This window comes from Equus quagga, chromosome 4, assembly GCF_021613505.1.
Source record: "Equus quagga isolate Etosha38 chromosome 4, UCLA_HA_Equagga_1.0, whole genome shotgun sequence".
Taxonomy (NCBI): Eukaryota; Metazoa; Chordata; class Mammalia; order Perissodactyla; family Equidae; genus Equus; species Equus quagga.
Window position 1 is genome coordinate 76,804,232 of NC_060270.1, and position 19,288 is coordinate 76,823,519.

The window sequence follows — 19,288 nt, forward strand, 5'->3', positions numbered from 1 at the left end:
TTCAAATTTTTTGTAATAATGAAAATAGATTTCAAATCAACCAAGCTTTTTCTTATTAAGAATTTCTCTAAGCACACATACATGTTCCTCTCCTACTTATAACAACGTTCTTTAGAATTAAAATTAATATACTGACCAAAGAGCACAGTGAACCATTTTTATCCTACTTTTCCTAAGTGAATTTTTGTTTTGAATTAATAAATTCTGTCAGTACATTTTAATTTATTTTTCCACAACCCTTGCAATTTCTATTAAGCTCTTTTGGGTGTTCAAAGTCATTTATATAATTAAGCAACTTCAGAATACAATAGTTAATCAGATTATACAACAAACCTGCCAAGAAGCATTCACACACCCTAAAATCTTTCTAAGTTGCCTTCAGCACAAACTCTTCCTTCAGAAAGCTCAGTAGATACTTTGATAACATTTCCTCCCATTAAGCTTTAAACACAAAACTAAATGGCTTAGATTTTTCTTATATTTGCCACTTTGATAACACCATTTAGTGTAGGATCCAGACTTGGAACAAATTTTCACATTTGCAAGATATTTACCCAAATCGATCTAGAGATTCATGTAATTCCTATCAAAATTCCAATAAATGCGTTTTGCAGAAACAGAAAAATCTACCCTAAAATTCATACGGAATCTCAAGGGACCGTAAATAGCCAAAACAATCTTGAAAAACAACAAAGTTGGAAGTCTCACACTTCCTAATTTCAAAACTTACGACAAAGCTGCAGTAACTGAAACAGTGTGGCACTGACATGTAGATTAGACATATAGACTAGTGGGAGAGAAGAGAGGCCGGAAACAGACTCTCCTATACAAATAAAATCAAAAAATGATTTTTGACAAGGGTGCCATAACCATTCAAAATGGGGAAAGGATAGGCTTTTCAACACATGGTGATGGGAAAATTGGATATCCACATGCAAATGAATTAAGTTGGACCTTTAGCTTATACCACATACAAAATTTAACTCAAAATGGATCAAAGACCTACAATAGGAGCTAAAACTACAAAACTCAAAAGGAAATATAGGAAAAAAGCTTTATGACTGGATTTAGCAATGATTTCCTGGAAGTAACACTAAAAGCACAGGTAACAACAAAAAAAAATAAAGTGGACACCATGAAAATCAGTAACTTTTGTGCACCAAAGGAAACTATCAGTAGAGTGTAAAGGCAACCCACAGAATGGGAGAAAATACTTGCAAATCAGAAGAGGTTAACATCCAGAATATATAAAGAACTCCTAAAACTCAACAACAAAACAAACAACCCAATTAAAAAACAGGCAAAGCACCAGAGTAAACATTTCTCCAATGAGATACCACTTCACAACCATTAGGATGGCCATTGGCAAAAAAAAAAAAAAAAAAAAAACCCAGAAAATAACAAATGTAGGTGAGGATGTGGAGAAATTGGAACCCTTGCACATTACTGGTGGGAATGTTAAATAGTGCAGCTGCTGTGGAAGACAATATGGCAATTCCTCAAAAAATTAAACGGAATTACCACATGATCCAGCAGCAATACTATTTTGGGTATATACCAAAAAGAATTGAAAGCAGGGACTTGAACAGATATTTGTCTACCAATGTTCACAGCAACATTATGCATAACAGCCAAAAGGTGGAAGAAACTCAAGTGTCCATTGACAGATGAATGGATAAACAAATGTGATACATATATACAATCGAATACTAGCCTTAAAAAGGAAGGAAATTCTAATACACGCTACAACATGGTGGAAGCTTGACGACATAATGCTAAGTGAAATAAGCTCATCACAAAAGGTCACACATTATTATGATTCCACTTACATAAGGTACCTAGAATAGTTAAATTCTAGAGCTAGAAAGTAGGATGGTGGTTACCAGAGATGGGGGTGTGGTGGAGGTTACTGTTTGATGAGTACAGAGTTTCAGTTTGGTGGTGATAGTTGCATTAACAATGTGAACGTAACGAATGCCACTAAACTGTACACTTAAAAAAGTTAAAATAGTCAATTTTATGTTGTGTGTATTTCACCACAATAAAAAAACAACCTATTTAAACTTGGGAGCCAAAAGAAAAATGACCAACAGAGAAAAATTTTTACACCAAAAATTACCTAGAAGGTGATGACAACAAGGGAAGGAAATAAAAAGGAAAGAAGTGAGGAAAGGAAGAAGGAAAGGCAAAAGACATTAACCATTCAAAGAAAAAGAGAAAGAAATGACTATAAATAAAAAGACGCTCTACTTCATGGGATTAAAAAAATGCAAATTAAAAGTACACTAAGGCAACTTTCACGTATTCCTAGTTGGAACACAAAATGATACAGCCACTTTGGAAACCACCTAAACATTCACTTTCCATATGATCCAGCAATTCTACTTCTAGGTATACACCCAAGAAAAATAAAAACGTGTCCACACAACAGCACTGTTCATAATGGCCCCAAAGTGGATGTAAAACAAATGTTCATCAACAACAGACTAAATAAACAAGAGTGGTATATTCATACAAACCAAAATTATTCCACATATGAAGAATCAGGAAAATGTAACCCATTCTCCAAGGAAAAGACATTCAACAGAAGATAAAATGACCCAAATGATGGAATTATCAGATAAAGACTTGAAAGCAACTGCCACTATCTCAATGAAGAAAAATACACTGGTAATGACTAATAACATAGTAAGTATCACCAAAAACTCTAAAACTATAAAGAGAACAAATAGAAATTCTAGAACTGAAAAATGCAATAACATATAAAAAAATCACTGGATGAGGTAAACAGCAGAATAGAGGTGACAGAGGAAATAATCAGTGAACTTGAAGGCAGCTCAGTAGAAACTATCCAATCTGAAAAGCGAGAGGAAAAAACTTTAAAAAGAGACACAAAGAGAAAAGAATAGAGCTTCAGAGACTTGGGAGACAATATGAAAAAGGTGACATATTGAAGTCCCAGAAGAAGAGAGGGTAGTAAAAATCTTTTCTGAAGGAATAATGACTGAAAACTTTCCCAATTTAGTGAAAGACAGAAATTTATGGATTAAAGAGGCCAAGAAAACCCAATGAGAATAAATACGAAGAAAACCATACCTAAGCACCTTATAATCAAACTACTGAAAATCAAAGATAAAGAAAAAAATCTTGAAAGAAGCCAGAGAAAAATGGCTCATTAACAGGAAACAGAAATTCAAATTACTACCACCTTCTCATGAGAAACTAGAGGCCAGAAGACAGTGGAATAACATTTTTAAAATCTGAAGGAACAAAAATATCCTTCAACAATAAAAGTGAAATAAAGACATTTTTCAGATTAAAAAAAACTTACTGCCATCAAACCTGCATCAAGTCTAAAGAAAGTTCTTCAGGCTGAGAGGAAACGATATCAGAGAGAAACTGAGGTATTAATGAAGAACATCAGAAATGGTAAACAGCTAGGTAAATGTAAAAGACTTTTTTCTACTTAATTTTTAACCTACTTATGACTATATAAAGCAAAAATCATATTATCGGGTAAGGTTATAATGTATGTAGATGTAATAGCTATGACAACTACAGCATAAAAGGACAGTGAGGTGGGGAAAGCAGGAAAGAGAGTTAATAGATCTACAGAGACGCAAGGTTTCTACTCTTCACATAAAGTTTTAAATTATTAACTCAAAGTAAACAGTGAGTAGTAACTTTTCTTAAAGACGTATACTGTAATCCCTAAAGCAATCACTAAAAAAATACAGAGGTACACTTAAAAGGCCAAAAGGTAAATTAAAATGGAATTCTAAAAAAATATTCAAATAATGCAAAAGATAGAAAGAGAAGAACAAAGAGAACACATTTTTAAAAATAAATAACAAATGCTAACCATATTCAATGAATCAAAGAAGAAATCAGATGTGAAATTAGAAAATACTTCAAGTTGATTAAAAGTGAAAATAAAAAACTTCAAAATTTGTGGGATGAAGCTAAAGCAGTGCTTAGAGATATTTACAACTTTAAGTGCTTATGTCACAAAAAAATAGAAAGGTCTAAAACGAATGCCCTAATATTCCACTTAAGAAGCTAGAAAAAGGAAAGCAAAGTAAGCCCAAACTAAATAGAAGAAAGTAAATGGTAAACAGAAGAGCAGAAATCAGGTTAATAGAAAACAAACAGAGAAAATTAACAAGCTAAAATTTTAGCTGGTTCTTTCAAAAGGTCAGCTATGCCAATCAAAGAAAATAGTACAGAAACAGCCAATAGAAGGACTTCACCTAGCTATTTCTTTTTGGGGTGATGAATATGTCATAAGTTGATTATGGATATGGTTGTACAACCTTGAGAATATACTAAAAATCTGTCAATTGTACAGTTCAAAAGGGTAAATTTTATTATATGTAAATGATATCTCAAGCGCTGTCTAAAATAGAATAAAATAAAATAAAATACTACAAACTAACACCGCGTAAATTTAACTTTTATCAATCTTCTGCTTAACGAGCTACACAATCTACTGCCCATCAAATCAACTCCTAACCATTGTGCACCATTTAAAGTCCTTCTGAGGGGCTGGCCCCGTGGCCGAGTGGTTAACCTCGCGCGCTCCGCTGCAGGCGGCCCAGTGTTTCGTTGGTTCGAATCCTGGGCGCAGACACGGCACTGCTCATCGAAGCACGCTAAGGCAGTGTCCCACATGCCACAACTAGAAGGACCCACAACCAAGAATATACAACTATGTACGGGGGGGCTTTGGGGAGAAAAAAGAAAAAATAAAATCTTTAAAAAATAAATAAATAAAAAATAAAGTCCTTCTGAAATAAGGCAGGATATAAATAAATAAAAGAAACTACTTGCTGTCCCACAGCTCCCAAGAGAATACCTCAATTCCAGGTAGGGCAACTCCTAACTGATCCCTCCTTCAAATATTTCTAAACTCCTTCCTACCTTCCCTTCATCAATAAAATATTTACCACAGATTATTAAACACTGCGTATTTAATACGAGGGTGTAACTTGGAGAGAGAATGAACAAAAAAGACATCCTGCCATCAAAGAGCTTTCAATTCAGCTGACATATATTACATTGACAAAGTCTTCCCTCCCTTCCATCTATTATATCCTATTTATGCTTTTGCAAGGATTTAATCAAGTTCAGCTTCTTCATAAACCATCCTCCAGCTACTACAGCCTTTATTAATCTCCCAAAACAATTAAACACTAACGTGCCACCTTTATCACACGTACATTAGTTTCATCTCTGGAACTTAACTGTAACCCTGAAGTATAAAACCATGCCATAGCTTTCTGTACATACCATAGTGTTCAGCATAGAATTGAGAACATTGCAACAGTGAAATAAGTGATTGATTACTTTCAATACTCTTATATAATAACTACAGCTGTCATTAATTGTTTATTTTGTTACTGTTACCGCCGTCAAGTCAATTCCAACTCCCAGCAACTCTGTGTACAACCCAGAACAGAACCCTGCTCCGTCTTTCTGTACCATCTTCTCACCTCCCAGTGCTATATCAGACAATGCTCTGCTGCTATTCATAGGGTTTTGATGGCAATTTTTTCAGGAAGTGGGTGGCCAGGTCCTTCTTCCTAATCCATCATAGTCTGGAAGCTTCACTGAAACCTGTCTACCATAGTTGACTCCGCTAGAATTTGAAATACCAGTGGCATAGCTTTCAGCATCAGAGCAACAGGCAGCCGCCACAGTATGACAATGGAGAGATGGGTGATATGGTTCCCTGACTGGAAACAAACCCGGACCATGGTGGTGAGAGTGCCAAATCTTAACCACTAGACCATCAGGGCTGGCTAAGTGTTTATTATAGTCAATTATTTTGCTATGCACTTTATATGCTCTCCAACCTTTATTGTAACCCTACAAAATGGATGTTCTATCTCTGTTTAAATATTCAGAAACTACAGCTCAGAGAAGAAACCACTTCAAAGAAATGGTAAATCTAGAACTCCCGTATCTACCAGCCTCCAAAGTCAATGTTCTGTTGTAACTTAACTCATGAGTGGTTATATCCAAAATAAAACCAGAGAATGAACTAACAGTATAGTTTATCATGCTAGCTATGTGATCTTTGGCAAGTAATTTACACTTTCTGTGTCACAATTTCATCTGTAAAAGAGTAACAGTACCTATCTCATAAGGTTAGGTTTCAAGGGAATTAATAGATATAAAGCAATTAGAACAGTGCTTGGCACACAGTATCTACTATAGAACTGTTGGCTATTACTTTTAGCATCACAAATCACCATAATGAAGTCATCAAACATACTTTCTACTCTCATAAGCCTGGTTTATGATAGATTATGGCTTCATACTACCTAAAACATAAATACCAAAGTTAGCGCAGAATTCAAGGAGTTCCAAACCTCCATAATCCAGCTACAACATATCTTTTTAATTTACTTCAACTCAAGAAGCACTTACAGAGTACCCACCATCTATCAGACACTTTCTCTACTCCCTTGTACCATATCAAACATTTCACTACTCTCTCCCAATTAAACATCATACTTCCTGGTAACACATCATACCTAACAAATTCAAATTCCACCTTTACTTTCCTCACCTCACTTTGTTTCCTCCCACTGTTCTCTCACATTGTACGCTAGTCTTATTTCTGCCTATCGATACTTTACCCATCCTTAGAGGCCTATTTCAGGTATTATCTCTACCAGGAAGTCTTTCTTCATTTTCCCTGGAAAACGTAAATTTTCCTTTACCTATGATTCATAAAAGTTTCATTTATACCTGTCTAAGCATTTAGCATACTGTCATAATTATTTGTGTACATAGAAGCTTGCTAAAAGCAGGCACCATTTTATGTTTATCTTTATATTCCTCACAAGTATTGCACGTCCATTTGCATAGATGATGCTTACTAATATTTACTGAAGACCAATTTCTTCAACTATAAGCAAACTGGGTGCATAAGCTATCTCCTCCCTTCCTAGTTTTTTTATTCATATATATGGCCCAGTATCTTCTGTAAAAAAAAAAAATGAGTGCAGCTCGAATTCTTTAAATTATAATTCTGGTTTACAAAAAAAATCCTTAAAGAAAGAGCCACTGCATTATCAAGTATGTCCTATTTTTCCAAAATATTTTAATCCCACAATTACTAGACTATTATACCTCTGTTCTAATGAAAAATCCCATATTATTCACACCATCACAATTATTCTTTAAAAAAAAAACCTGCTGTTTCATATGTTTAGATTCAACACTGCGTGAAACTCACAAGTTTTTGTCCTTCGGAAAAGAATGCGTTATTCAAACTGCTAGCTAGTAACGGATCAAGCAGTTATCAAAACGAAATAAGGAATTTAAGGCAACATAAACAAAAAGGGGCAACATACTTTCCCATCCCCATCTTTTCCCACACAGTGGACACTCATTTGTTCTGCCAGAATCAAATCTCTATTCCTATTCTGAGAGTCCCACCAATGATTAAGTCTTGGCAGGAGGCAAAATTCCACATCTCCTTACACAAGGCGAGTACACTGACCCATCCCACTCCTGTGAGCTACTATACATCACACGATCTAGGTCTAGCCATTTTGAACTTAGGTCAGAACTTTGAATCTTGACTTAATAACTACAAGATGAAGTGGTGGCTTAGAATTCATACTGCTTGTGTCTAGTTGCAGGCTCCTGCAGACTTCCTGCAGCATGACTTTAGTGACAGACTTGCTACCCGGCCTCCCTGTTTCTTTGCTTTTCTGAGCCTGGTTCTCCAGCCTTCCTGTTAATTTTGTGATCTACACAAATTTTGCTTATATCAGCTAGAATTATTCTGTTGTGTGCACCCAAGATTTCTCACTGATACAGCCACAAGTTACATGTCTCTCATTGCTACTTCTCACAGTCTTCATAGCACTTTTAAATCCTACTGCACATTTTTTTAAAAAATCAAGTTTTGCTTTGTTTTTTAAATAACTTTCCCAACAGCAAGACAACTTGAAACAAGCAAGGGAGGTCCCTTTGAAAGGCATTTTGGAAGCAATAAAATTCTCAACTAGTCTTTTGTACAAATCACAAATTAACTAAGAAAAGACAGAAAAAAAGCCGAAAAAAGTCTTTTTCCTTTGCTCTGTTACCTCGACCTTTTTAGATTATTATGAAGCAAAATTTTAAAATAAACACTTTCAAACAGAAAACATGCAAGCTCTTACTAACACTCTGTGTGCTTTTTTAGATAAAATTCATCCAAATTCATCATACACTCCAGAGATAATCTCTTTAATTCTACGTTAGAAAAAAAAAAAAACTACTTTCTGGTGACCCATATGCTTCCCTTAATCTATTTGTTATTTTCAGAGTCAAATACCAAATATTAACTCCTCTGAACCTAACGTAAAAATTTCTTTTTTATAGTCCTATATTCTTAAGTTCTTCTTATTCTTAAGTTCAAGAGTTTACACAACTAGAAGGACCCACAACTAAAAATACACAACTATGCACCGGGGAGCTTTGGGGAAAAAAAGGAAAAAAATTAAAAATTAAAATTAAAAAATTAAAAATTAAAAAAAGTTCAAGAGGTTCATTTCTGTGTTTTATGCAGTCATTAATGAGAAATTACTTTTTTAATGCATCAATTATTAATTCTTAAGTTGCAGCTTCAGAAATATGTATACCTTCATTTTCAAGTTATATGTAATTAAACATCATTTCCTTAATTGAGTTGTCCTGAATTAACCAGCAACTATCAGCTTTACCACGTTAGATACAATATATGTCCTTGCAATATGCAAATGGATAATAAATAATCCTCTCATTTAACTTGCATATGTTTCAGGTTAATCAACTCAGTGAACTGATCACTAAGACCTCCCTATGTATTTCATAATTGTACTAAAAATCAGCGGTTCTACAAATAGATTTTTTTAATATGTATATGTAAATTTGAATACTACAAAAACTGGGTTGACAATTTAACCACCCTTGTTGAATATAACCCAACTGGGGGCTTTATACAGTGGGCTCTGGAATTAAGAGTGTCTCAGGGCTCAAATTCTACATCTACTAACTTAACTGTATCCACTGCAAGCAAGTTACTTAAGCTCTCTATACCTCAGTTTCCTCATCTTTAAAATGGTAATTATACAACAGTAACCACTTGACAGGGTTTCTGAAAAGGTTATAAATAATTATCTCAAAAACAAAACTCTTTTAGAGTGCCTTGAAATGGGTTGTACACATCCCATGTAATAAGTCTTTGACTGAAATTCAGTAACTAAAATATATCTAAGATTTAAATCTCTGAAACAATAAAAAAAGTATATTTCTTCAAAAAGAGCATTTTATGCAAATAGTTTCTGAACTTGGTTTAAAATGTTATGTTGGAGAACATAAAACTACAGTTTTTCATTTGTGCCATATAGCATGCATTTGTATTACAAGAGAAACACTAAAGAATTCTGATGCATGTGTTGCACCAGGCCTCAACCAACACTACTTTAACATAAATAACATACATTATGTTATTTCAACTACTATAACTCATAAATGTGAACTCCTAAGAAAACTTAACAGAATTCAAGAATGCTATCAATTAATAACTAGGAATACTCCTGAAAGACATTTCTCAACTCTGGTTTATTTGTGAGTAAACAGCAGATTAAATTATTTCTTAAAGTCTTTTTCAGCTCCATAATTCTGTGAGTCATTAGCCATCTCCCTTAATTTACTAACCTAAGTTTCACAAGTACACATTACATGCTATTTTTGTAGCCTTGAAGTAACCAAATTTTTTAAATGCTTATAGCAGAGGAAAAGCGCACTGTATCTAATTATATTAAGCTCTAAAACTTTAAGTAAGCAAATGTGTTTTGTCAGGTTAATACTAAAAATAGTTTATATTTTTACATATTTTCAAAACCAACACTAAACTGTAAGGTGTTTTGCACCATAATTTGCCTTTTTAAGACTTTTATCCTCTTTGTACCAACCCTTTATTCATACTAAATATTGTAACTGAAAAAGTCTTAAAGATACCCTTCTCAAAAACACTGCATTTCCACAAAGGGCAAGAAGCCTTAAAGGAGAGAATGTTTAAAGATGGAATGTTCAGTATGAGAAGAGATAAAGAAGATATTCTTTTGAGGTGGGTTTTATCGGTAGAGAGGACAGAGGAGTAGAAGGGAAAAAGAATACATATGACACACAAATTCAAGACTGTTCCTTTCCTGTTTGCAAGGAGTATGTAAGAATGACTTGAGTTTAAATCAATAGTCTGGAACGGTTTTGAAAAAAATTTTGAAAGAAAATTACTAAAATTCCACGAAATGGTCCTTTGGAAAAAGCAGGACGTTATTTATCCTTTTGCTCTGGTTTAAATAAGTTATGTACATATCTTTTATATATTTTATAACGTAAAGGCTCACATAAAGATATAAAACAACTAGCACACAAAGTAATCATTATCCTATTTTGACAAACCAAATTTAAAACATTAATCCAATAACATCACCTTATCTTGCACCATTACTTAATAATTCATTAATTTATAAGTGCTCGGTAAGCTATAAAGCATGTTAATGTAGTGTTATTATTACTTAACTGCTTTGCTCTTGCCTCTTTATGCTAGTGGCTACTACAGATCAGTAGTGTCATAAAAGAGGCTACAAGTTGCAATAGAATTACAGGTAAGCATTCAAATGCCTTTATTATAGGGGAATTTTGCTTCAGAAAACATACTGCTTGAAGCTACATTTTAACCATTCTACACTTCTGCCCCTAGTCCAAGCAGTTAGTTGTTTCCACATGTTGGAGGGGAGGAGGAGCATGCTGGACCAGAAGGAATACTGTGGAGGGAAATTTAGCCCTACCTCTCCTACAGATTTTCTCTTAAAGAAGTGGGATGAGATAGGAGATTGGCTGTCAGCATAGCTGACCACTCACCACTTCAAGCCACGTGATGCTCAAGAATCCAGATCACATATCCAAGACTTTTTTAAACAAGGAACATTAATATTCAATCTTTTTGTTTTCTCTTTAAATTGTCATTTTATTAGCTTCAATTTGTAAATTATAATGATTGCCAAATTTCCACTTTCATTCCTACACTTCCTGTATTTTTAACTTCCTCTAGAACATTTCCAATTACGGATCATCATTCCATATTCAATAACAAACTTCAATTCTACTCAGCTTCTTAAAACCAACTGCCTTATCATCCCACTCAAACTCACAATCTTGAAATCTTCATTGATGCCTTTTTACAATCCACTAGAATCAATTGCCAAGTCCTAACTATACCTCCAACTCTTAAATCAGCAAAAAACACTGTGCAAAGAACTGTGGTAGGCAAAGCACTGCAGGAGATAAGAAAATAAGCCTAAGACACTGTGTTCCTTCCCCTAAGAACTTCAATTCAATAAAAAATGGAGCTAACTGACAATTATAATAATTACAATGTACTGAGCTCTTACTATGTGCCAAGTACTGTGCTGAACCATTTTCATGCATCATCTGAAACAAAACACTCATAAGGTAGTTACTATGATCTCCAAATGGCAGATGGGAAAAATAAGACAGGCAGAGTTTGAAATGTACGCGGTCATACAGCTAATAAATGGTACAGCTTGAAATCAAAAACATCTCTGACTATAAAGCTTTTGCTGACCATAAATAAACAATACAAAACAATGTAATTGCCAGAAGAAAGGTACAAACAAAACAAAAGAAGCAACCATTCCCAAATTTATGTCTTCTGCTCCATTCCCACTGCCAATACTGTATTTCAGAATTTCCGCAAAGGGTGCCGAGAGGGCTGCTTAATCGTCTAGGAAGCCCATTTAAATGACTATTCCCAGGCCCAACCCTTGAGATTCTGAGTCACTGGGTACAGAGTGTTTCTGATGCAGTTTTTTTAAACCACACCCCTAATTCCTGTTTGTTAATTCATTCATTCATTCATTCAACAAAGATCTGGGTTTTTACTACACTCCAGGTCCCATTACTTCATCCCAAACACCTCTTCTACATTTGATCCTACACCAAGTACTGTCTGCAAGTATTCTAAAAGTCCTATTTTCAACACTTCACTCCTCTACTAGAGGATTTTTATTCTCTATCAAGTAAAATTATTTTGGATGAAAGCTTTGGTGACATATAATGAACACCTGGTACACAGTAAGTGCTCAATAAATGTCAGTTCCTTTTCACATTACATAACCTGGATCTGCATTATGTTATTAGCTAGTCCTCCATTCATAAGGTAGAGAGTGGTGCAACACATACTAAGAGGGCTAAACACAAGACTCAGCTACCCCCTTTCTGCTGGATATGCTTTTCCTTCCCCTGCTCTACCCAAATCCTTAAAAGGAGACCTCATAGCCTACCTTCACTAAAACTTCCTCAGCTCTTCCTGACCACAATCATCTTTCTTTCCTTACAACCTACAGAACTGCTATGACTGGAGGAAAAGCACATATCTTAACATTTGATTAAATGCAGTCTTCTACTATCTTAATTTTTTTTTTTTTTTCAGGAAGATTAGCCCTGAGCTAACTGCCACCAATCCTCCTCTTTTTGCTGAGGAAGGCTGGCCCTGAGTTAACACCCATGCCCATCTTCCTCTACTTTATATGTGGGACACTTGCCACAGCATGGCTTGCCAAGCGGTGCCGTGTCCTCACCCGGGATCCGAACCGGCAAACCCCAGGCCGCCAAAGCAGAACATGTGCAGTTAACTGGTGAGCCACTGGGCTGGCCCACACTCTCTTAATTTTTTTTAATGATTTTTAGCTCATCTCACTAAGATTCTTGAGAGCAGATTGTATTATACATTTTCATTATAACTCCAAGTGCACCTGGCCTGCTGCTAAGTATACGGTAAGCCTTGATTTGACACTACTGCTTATTTTACCTGTGCAACTAATCCTTAAGTTACTAACACCGCTTTCTGCCTTTATAACATCATATATGAATTCTCTCAAAAATATCTAAATGATTCAAAATTGTAAAAGGCTGAGGCTGGCCTGGTGGCATAGTGGTTAAGTTTGCACACTCTGCTTCGGTGGCCTGGTGTTCACAGATTTGGATCCCAGGCACGGACATATACACCACTCATCAAGCCATGCTGTGGAAACGTCCTACACACAAAACAGAGGAAGACTTGCAGAAATGTTAGCTCAAGGACAATCTTCTTCAAGCAAAAAAAAAGAGGAAGACTGGCAGAGAGGTTAGCTCATGGCCATTCTTCTTCACCAAAAAAAAAAAAAGTTAAAGGCTCATTCTTTATGTAGGGAGACTACTTATTATATAGTGTAGTGGCTCGACCACACTTACTTGCTACAATACCTTAGGCAGGTAGTTTAACTTCTCTAAATCTAAATTTTCCTGTCTCAAAATGGACATAATACTTCTCGGGTTGATATGAAAAGTAAATGAGATATTATAAACCATTTAGCATAGAGCCTGACACATAATTCTTGAGAAACATTAGCTGTTAGTATTTCCTAATAAACAAACTCTAGAGAGTAAATGTTTTCTAGAGATTAAATTTAAGCATAGTGACAAGGAAATAAGACTAGGAATTCACATATCTAGAAAAAAAATTTAAATCAAATCAGAAAGATCTGCACAGAAAAGTGTCTCTAAATAATTAAATTAAATGCATAAGCCTAGAATTTTTCAATAAGATTACTTTAAACAAGAATAAATAGCATTAACCTTATTAATAAAAATAAAGCAACATCCATAGTTCTGAAAAGGGGTTCAGGACTCCGCATGATGCAACAGAAAAAACATAGTGTTTTTGTATTTAGAAAAACTTAAGTCCAAATAGCAATTCTCATCATCTGCTAACTACACGACATTAAAAAAGTAATTTAAATTCTCTAATCCTGTTTTCTCACTTGTAAAACGAGGTAAAAATAGCTGTCACCAGATCAAACAAGATAAGGTGGTAAAAACCCTGGACAGCAGGTCCTCCACTAATGGATCTTTCCCTTCGGTGCTTAAAAATAAAATTTCTGAACTGTGTTTTACAATAAGGCTGGAAAGTTTATTAGATAAAATATATAGGCAATCCAAAGTCAACATTTCAACACAAAATTGGCAGGCAGGAAAAGAGATTGGCAGGAAGGAAAGGAGAGAGAGATTTTAGGTAAGTCTAAGAATCTGACTTCTCGACAGGACCATGTGTGTTACACTTACTTCAAACAGTAGGCAAAATGTGCCCCATGAAGGAATGAGAATTTTAATAAATGGTTTTGGTAACAACAACATACTGTGAATGTTTCTGCCCTTGGAGATGGCCAAAAAAATAGCATTATTAAATATTATATATAGAATTCCTGTAAGAAACATGAACTTCCCACTTATGTTTTCCACCACCCACTCAGCTCTTCCCCACTGCTCTCAAACAAGATCATCCTATCTGTACTAATTGCTAGAATGTGGCCACTGGATGAAGAAAATAAGCTCCTCATCCACTGACCCCAACAAAATATTTATGCTTACATTTTAAGACTGCTAAAAAGTTTAAGTCAATTAGAGAATTCCTTAATTTATTCTAGATCTGAAGATATCCAAGAATTCTACAATAAAGCTATTAATCTCTGCTAACATATCAGTGGAAATAACTTACCAATGCAGTATTTATGAGAGGGGAAAAAGACGTAAAGAAAAAGGAAATTTCACAATGCAAAGCTCTGTAACCAAGCTACAACATAATAAAAGTAAAAATGAGGAGTTCCTTTATCTGGTTTGAATGTTGAAGAAATCTGAGTGAAAACATGCAGAAAATAACAGGATAATCTTAACTTTGCAAGTGTCAGAATGTTTTAAAAAATGCTTCTTTAAAAAATTGTTTTCCTCACCACTGGTAGCAGGTTTGAGTTGATAATTTAGTTCTTAAGCAACCAGCTCCATCAATGAGAATCTCTGTGTCAAATTTTATTCTACAGTACTATTCCAATACAGACCAAAAAAGCGTGTAGATATGGTATCAATATGAAAAAAGTATTTCTTTCTAAATTCTTTTCAAAAGGAGTTATTTTTTTATGATCTGAGCTTAGGTGATTCTTTATCTCCTGTTGAGATAAAGGATCTTTGCGGGAGGATCTCTAATTTTACGTTAAGCTTCATGTTTCCTAACACTTACAGCTTTTCTTATCTAAGACTACCAAGTTTCACAGATGGCCAGTTTTTCAGTCACCTCTCCCTAACTTAAATAATGAAATGCAATAAGCAACCTGATTCAGGTGATAATTTTTCACTTACATTAAGTGGGTAATTGTAATTAGACTGAAGAGACAATGCATTCTCTAAAGCACAAAGGAACACACAAATTATAGGTGCAGTTTGAATATGGGGACCACAGTATTCTGGAACATAAAACTCCCTATTAACGCCTTACTTAGAGATGCTTATCAAAGGCCCAATTTCAATGAGCTATCCTCTATGTGCTAACAAAGCTGAAGGTGTAACTTTTCAGGAGTGGCATTAATAGGCAACAAGAAAGACCAAAAAGCCTTTTGAAGACCAAAATAAATGGATCCCTACAGGTGGAATTTCAGATTGTGACAGATGGTAAAAGAAAGTGAGGGAGGCAATGGGGAATCCTAATCAGTTCCATGCAAATCAGAATGAGTGTCCAGTTAACAACCTCTCTGTGAAATAAAACTACTGCAATAATGTAAAATGTAGTAACTGAAATATCAAAACAACAATATCCTAAGTATAGACAGAACCCTCTCCCCACACCTCCTGATCACTCAGCATGTGTTTTAAATTCAAGGTTGCCCTATCGAAGAGGTCACTTAAGGACAGTTAACCTCAATGAAATGTCTAGTATACTAACTCAAAAATAATCAAAACTGTATTTCAAAAGGGGAAAAATGAAAAGAGAAAAAGTAACGCCCTGCTTAAGATGTTACTATGCTATTTATTAGAGCAAGAATTATCTACACTAATTTTATTGAAACCCAGTAATTTCTAAAGCATAAATATTAATTATGCAGCAGTATTTTTCACTTTAACAAAACACACTTGAAAATTCCTTCTCAAGCCAAATCTAACTTAAAAACTCACTCTAAACATAAAACTACTCATCAGTTAAACTAAGAAGGAAGAGGGGAAAAAAAATACCAGTTCAGAGAAATGAGACTGGTTCAAGAAAAAAATAACTTTAATGAGCTGTCCATCAAAAAAAACAAAAAAAATCAAAGTTCCAATGCTAAAGTAGGCTGGTGTTTTCCAAGGTAAAATATTAATAAATCGGTTGCTTCCCTAAGCATGGCTGGGATTTTAGAAACTGCCACACTAGGATAAAGTTATGAGAATGAAGATTAGGGAAATTTCACAGAGAGCAAATAGAGTGAAGAGCATACCATCCTTTAAGTGACAATAGTTTGCTGAATAACTTTAAAAGAGGGGAAAAAATGGCTGGCAATCCAGCTGTCACAATCACCCCCTGCCCCCCAAAATTGGAGTATTTTGTATGTAAGTAGAGATGTAATAATGTATCAGCACAGGACACAGACAGACAAAACACTTCCAATGTTGTAACATAAAGCAGCCATTCTACATTAAAATATCCATAGTATTTTCTACTTAAGTACAAAGTGTAACTCCCTAAAATGCCTATTAATACAAAAGGAACAAGCACTTTAACGCCATTCTACTTTTTACCCTACAGATCTATGATAAACAACAACTTGAAAAGCAAGCACATCCCCTTCTAACTCTATACCTTCCTTCTCGCGGTAAGATACCGTCAGAGAATGAACGTGTACAACTTACATTCGTTTATTATCCTGGCTGCTTCCCTCCCTCCCTCCCTGTGGAACACAAATAAGCATTTTTAAGTTCACTTAAATTGATACCTAGCCCCAGTAACTCAGTCTATTTGAAATCTGCTTAATTTTGAAAGTTCTAATAAGAAGTGTTCAGGTTGGAAACGAAAAACTACCTTATAAGGGTATAAAAGACTGAAAGCAGGAAGCGGCTTTGACAAAACTAAGGAAGTTGCAGCGCGCTTGCTCACTGGGGGACTTTTTTGAGGCAGGAGAACTAACACATGACATCTTTCTCTCTCAAACTAAAATGTGACTTGTTTCACCGGTAAAAACGCAGTGGGAGCTGGAAAAGACCGGGAGTCAGAAAGGAAGAGGAGGTGGGTGGTCAGTCGCAAGCCCCGACCTAGGTTCCCATTTTCGGAGTCCGAGTCTCCCCTTTCCCCACCCACACCCTGGGCAGAGTGTTGTCACAGCAATCTTGCAAAGCCTACAAGGAGAGAGCGCTTCTCTTTTCTCGTTCCTCTGCCAGGCCCGTCCCTGAGCGCGCGATGCCCCCAGTCCCCAAACCCACGGGCAGGAAGGGGCGCGGAGGAAAAGGAGAGCCGGGTGCGCCGGCCGCCGTGACCACCCCAGCGCGCCCGCCGGCCCCCGGCAGGCGACCGTCCCCGCATCTCCTGGGGAGGCGCAGCCCAGCGCGGGGGTAAGGGCCCGGAGGGCCCGGGGAGAAGGCGCTCCCAGGGGGTTCTCAGCCCCGCGCCCCCCTCCCCGGCCCCACAGGAGAAGCAAGAGGACAAGGGAGGCCCTGGGTCCGGGCCCCACCCCTCGCAACCCGGCCAGACGAGGAATGACACCGGCAGCGGCAGCGGCGGCACCGAGCCGCACCATTCATCTCCCGGCCTCTTCCCTTCCCCACCATTTTCCCACCTCCGCCTCAGTTTCCCCACCCCCGCCCGGCGCCCCCTTACCCCGTGCCACAGTCCACCACACAGGCCGGCAGCCGTCCCGCCATCTTCCTCCTCGCCTGCTGCTGCCGCTGCCGCCGTCTGCTCCGTGCTGCTTGGGGCCAGGGATTGGCGGCGGGAGGCAGGCGCTATCTGACCATCCACGGCCGGGCCGCCCTCTCCGTCCGGGGGGGAGCCGGGACGCCGAAGCAGCAGCGAGAAAGCAGCAGGCTCGGTCAGCCGCTACCACTTCCGCAACCCAGGCGGGCAGGCAGTCCCCGCCCTGCCCCGCCGCGGCCTCCTCCCCTCAGTTCTCCCCTCCTCCTCACTCCTGCCCCCACCCTACAACTTCTTCCCCTCACGCCGCCTTTCCCAAGGAAGCCAAGATGGCCGCCGGTGCCGACGCCCCGGCCAGGCCCGGGCCGCCAGCGCTCCCGCTTCCGCCTCCGAGCGGGAGGGGCGCGAGAGCATGCGCAGCGAGGAGCGGCAGGCGGCGCCGCTCCCCTCCCGACGCGCCAGGACTCCACTTCGGGTCTTCCTAGAGGTAGGGGCGGGGAAGTCAGCCCCGGCCTCCCATTCTCCTTTGGAAGGTGGAAAGGGCTTTTAGTTTCAATTAATTGGATGCTAGGTTGAGAAAGGGATGGAACCGCGTCCCGCAGCCACAAATATCTTCTCCAGTGCCCCGGGGAAAACGGCCCAAGTGAAAAGGTTGTCAGCGGCACACAACCATTCTTATAACCTGCGTTGCTGCTTTTCTATGTGGAAAAGAGCGATTATCAGGCCGAGGGTGAGCAGTCGGGGACGGATGGACAAAGGCTTGCACCGTGGCTCTTCCTCCTTTGTGCCGTGGTTTTATTCAGTTATACTTGTGCGTTGTTACAACGTTGTTTAGATTGTAGGCCCCCCAAAAGGCAGGGCTGTGCCCACAAGGAAGGCAAACCGGGGACTAGATTCTACGTAGTATACTCTACACAAACAGGCCGTTATTCAAGGCTTTTGGATGATGACAAAGAATTCCCTCCGAAGTAGCTGAAGATTCTACTATTCTGCTAGCAGGATTATACCAAGGATTAAGGACCAAAGAATTTAATTAAAAAAAGAAAAAGGTTAAAAACTGGAAAGCCTAGAGCAATGGTTTTCAGACTTAAGCGTACATCAGAATTTGTGGAAGGCTTGTTAAAACACAGATTGCTGAGGGGCTGGCCCCGTGGCCGAGTGGTTGGGTTCGCGCGCTCCGCTGCAGGCGGCCCAGTGTTTCGTCGGTTCGAATCCTGGGCGCAGACATGGCGCTGCTCATCAGGCCGCGCTGAGGCAGCGTCCGACATGCCACAACTACAGGGACCCACAGCGAAGAATATACAACTGTGTACTGGGGGGCTTTGGGGAGAAAAAATAAAATAAAATCTTTAAAAAAAATTAAAAAAAAAAAAAACACAGATTGCTGAGCCACACCCCTAGAGTTCTCTGATTAGGTGGTCTGGAGTGGAGCCTGGTAATTTTCGTTTCTACCAAGTTCCCAGGTCGTGATCTGGGACCCGACATGGGGAAACGAGAAGGTTAATAGCTTTCCTCTCCACCAGGCTTATCTTCTGA

The 19,288-nt window shown here is 37.8% G+C and overlaps 1 protein-coding gene across 1 annotated transcript in view; it reads right to left on the reverse strand.

Moving 5' to 3' along the window:
• ACTR3 (actin related protein 3) overlaps nt 1-18,019 on the reverse strand; it is a 56,624-nt gene extending 38,605 nt beyond the window's left edge. The window contains exon 1 of the mRNA XM_046658906.1: nt 17,720-18,019. Coding sequence (XP_046514862.1) covers nt 17,720-17,763 — 44 coding nt within the window. The 5' untranslated portion in view covers nt 17,764-18,019. The remainder of the gene's footprint in view (nt 1-17,719) is intronic.
• Nucleotides 18,020-19,288: the final 1,269 nt, after the last annotated feature.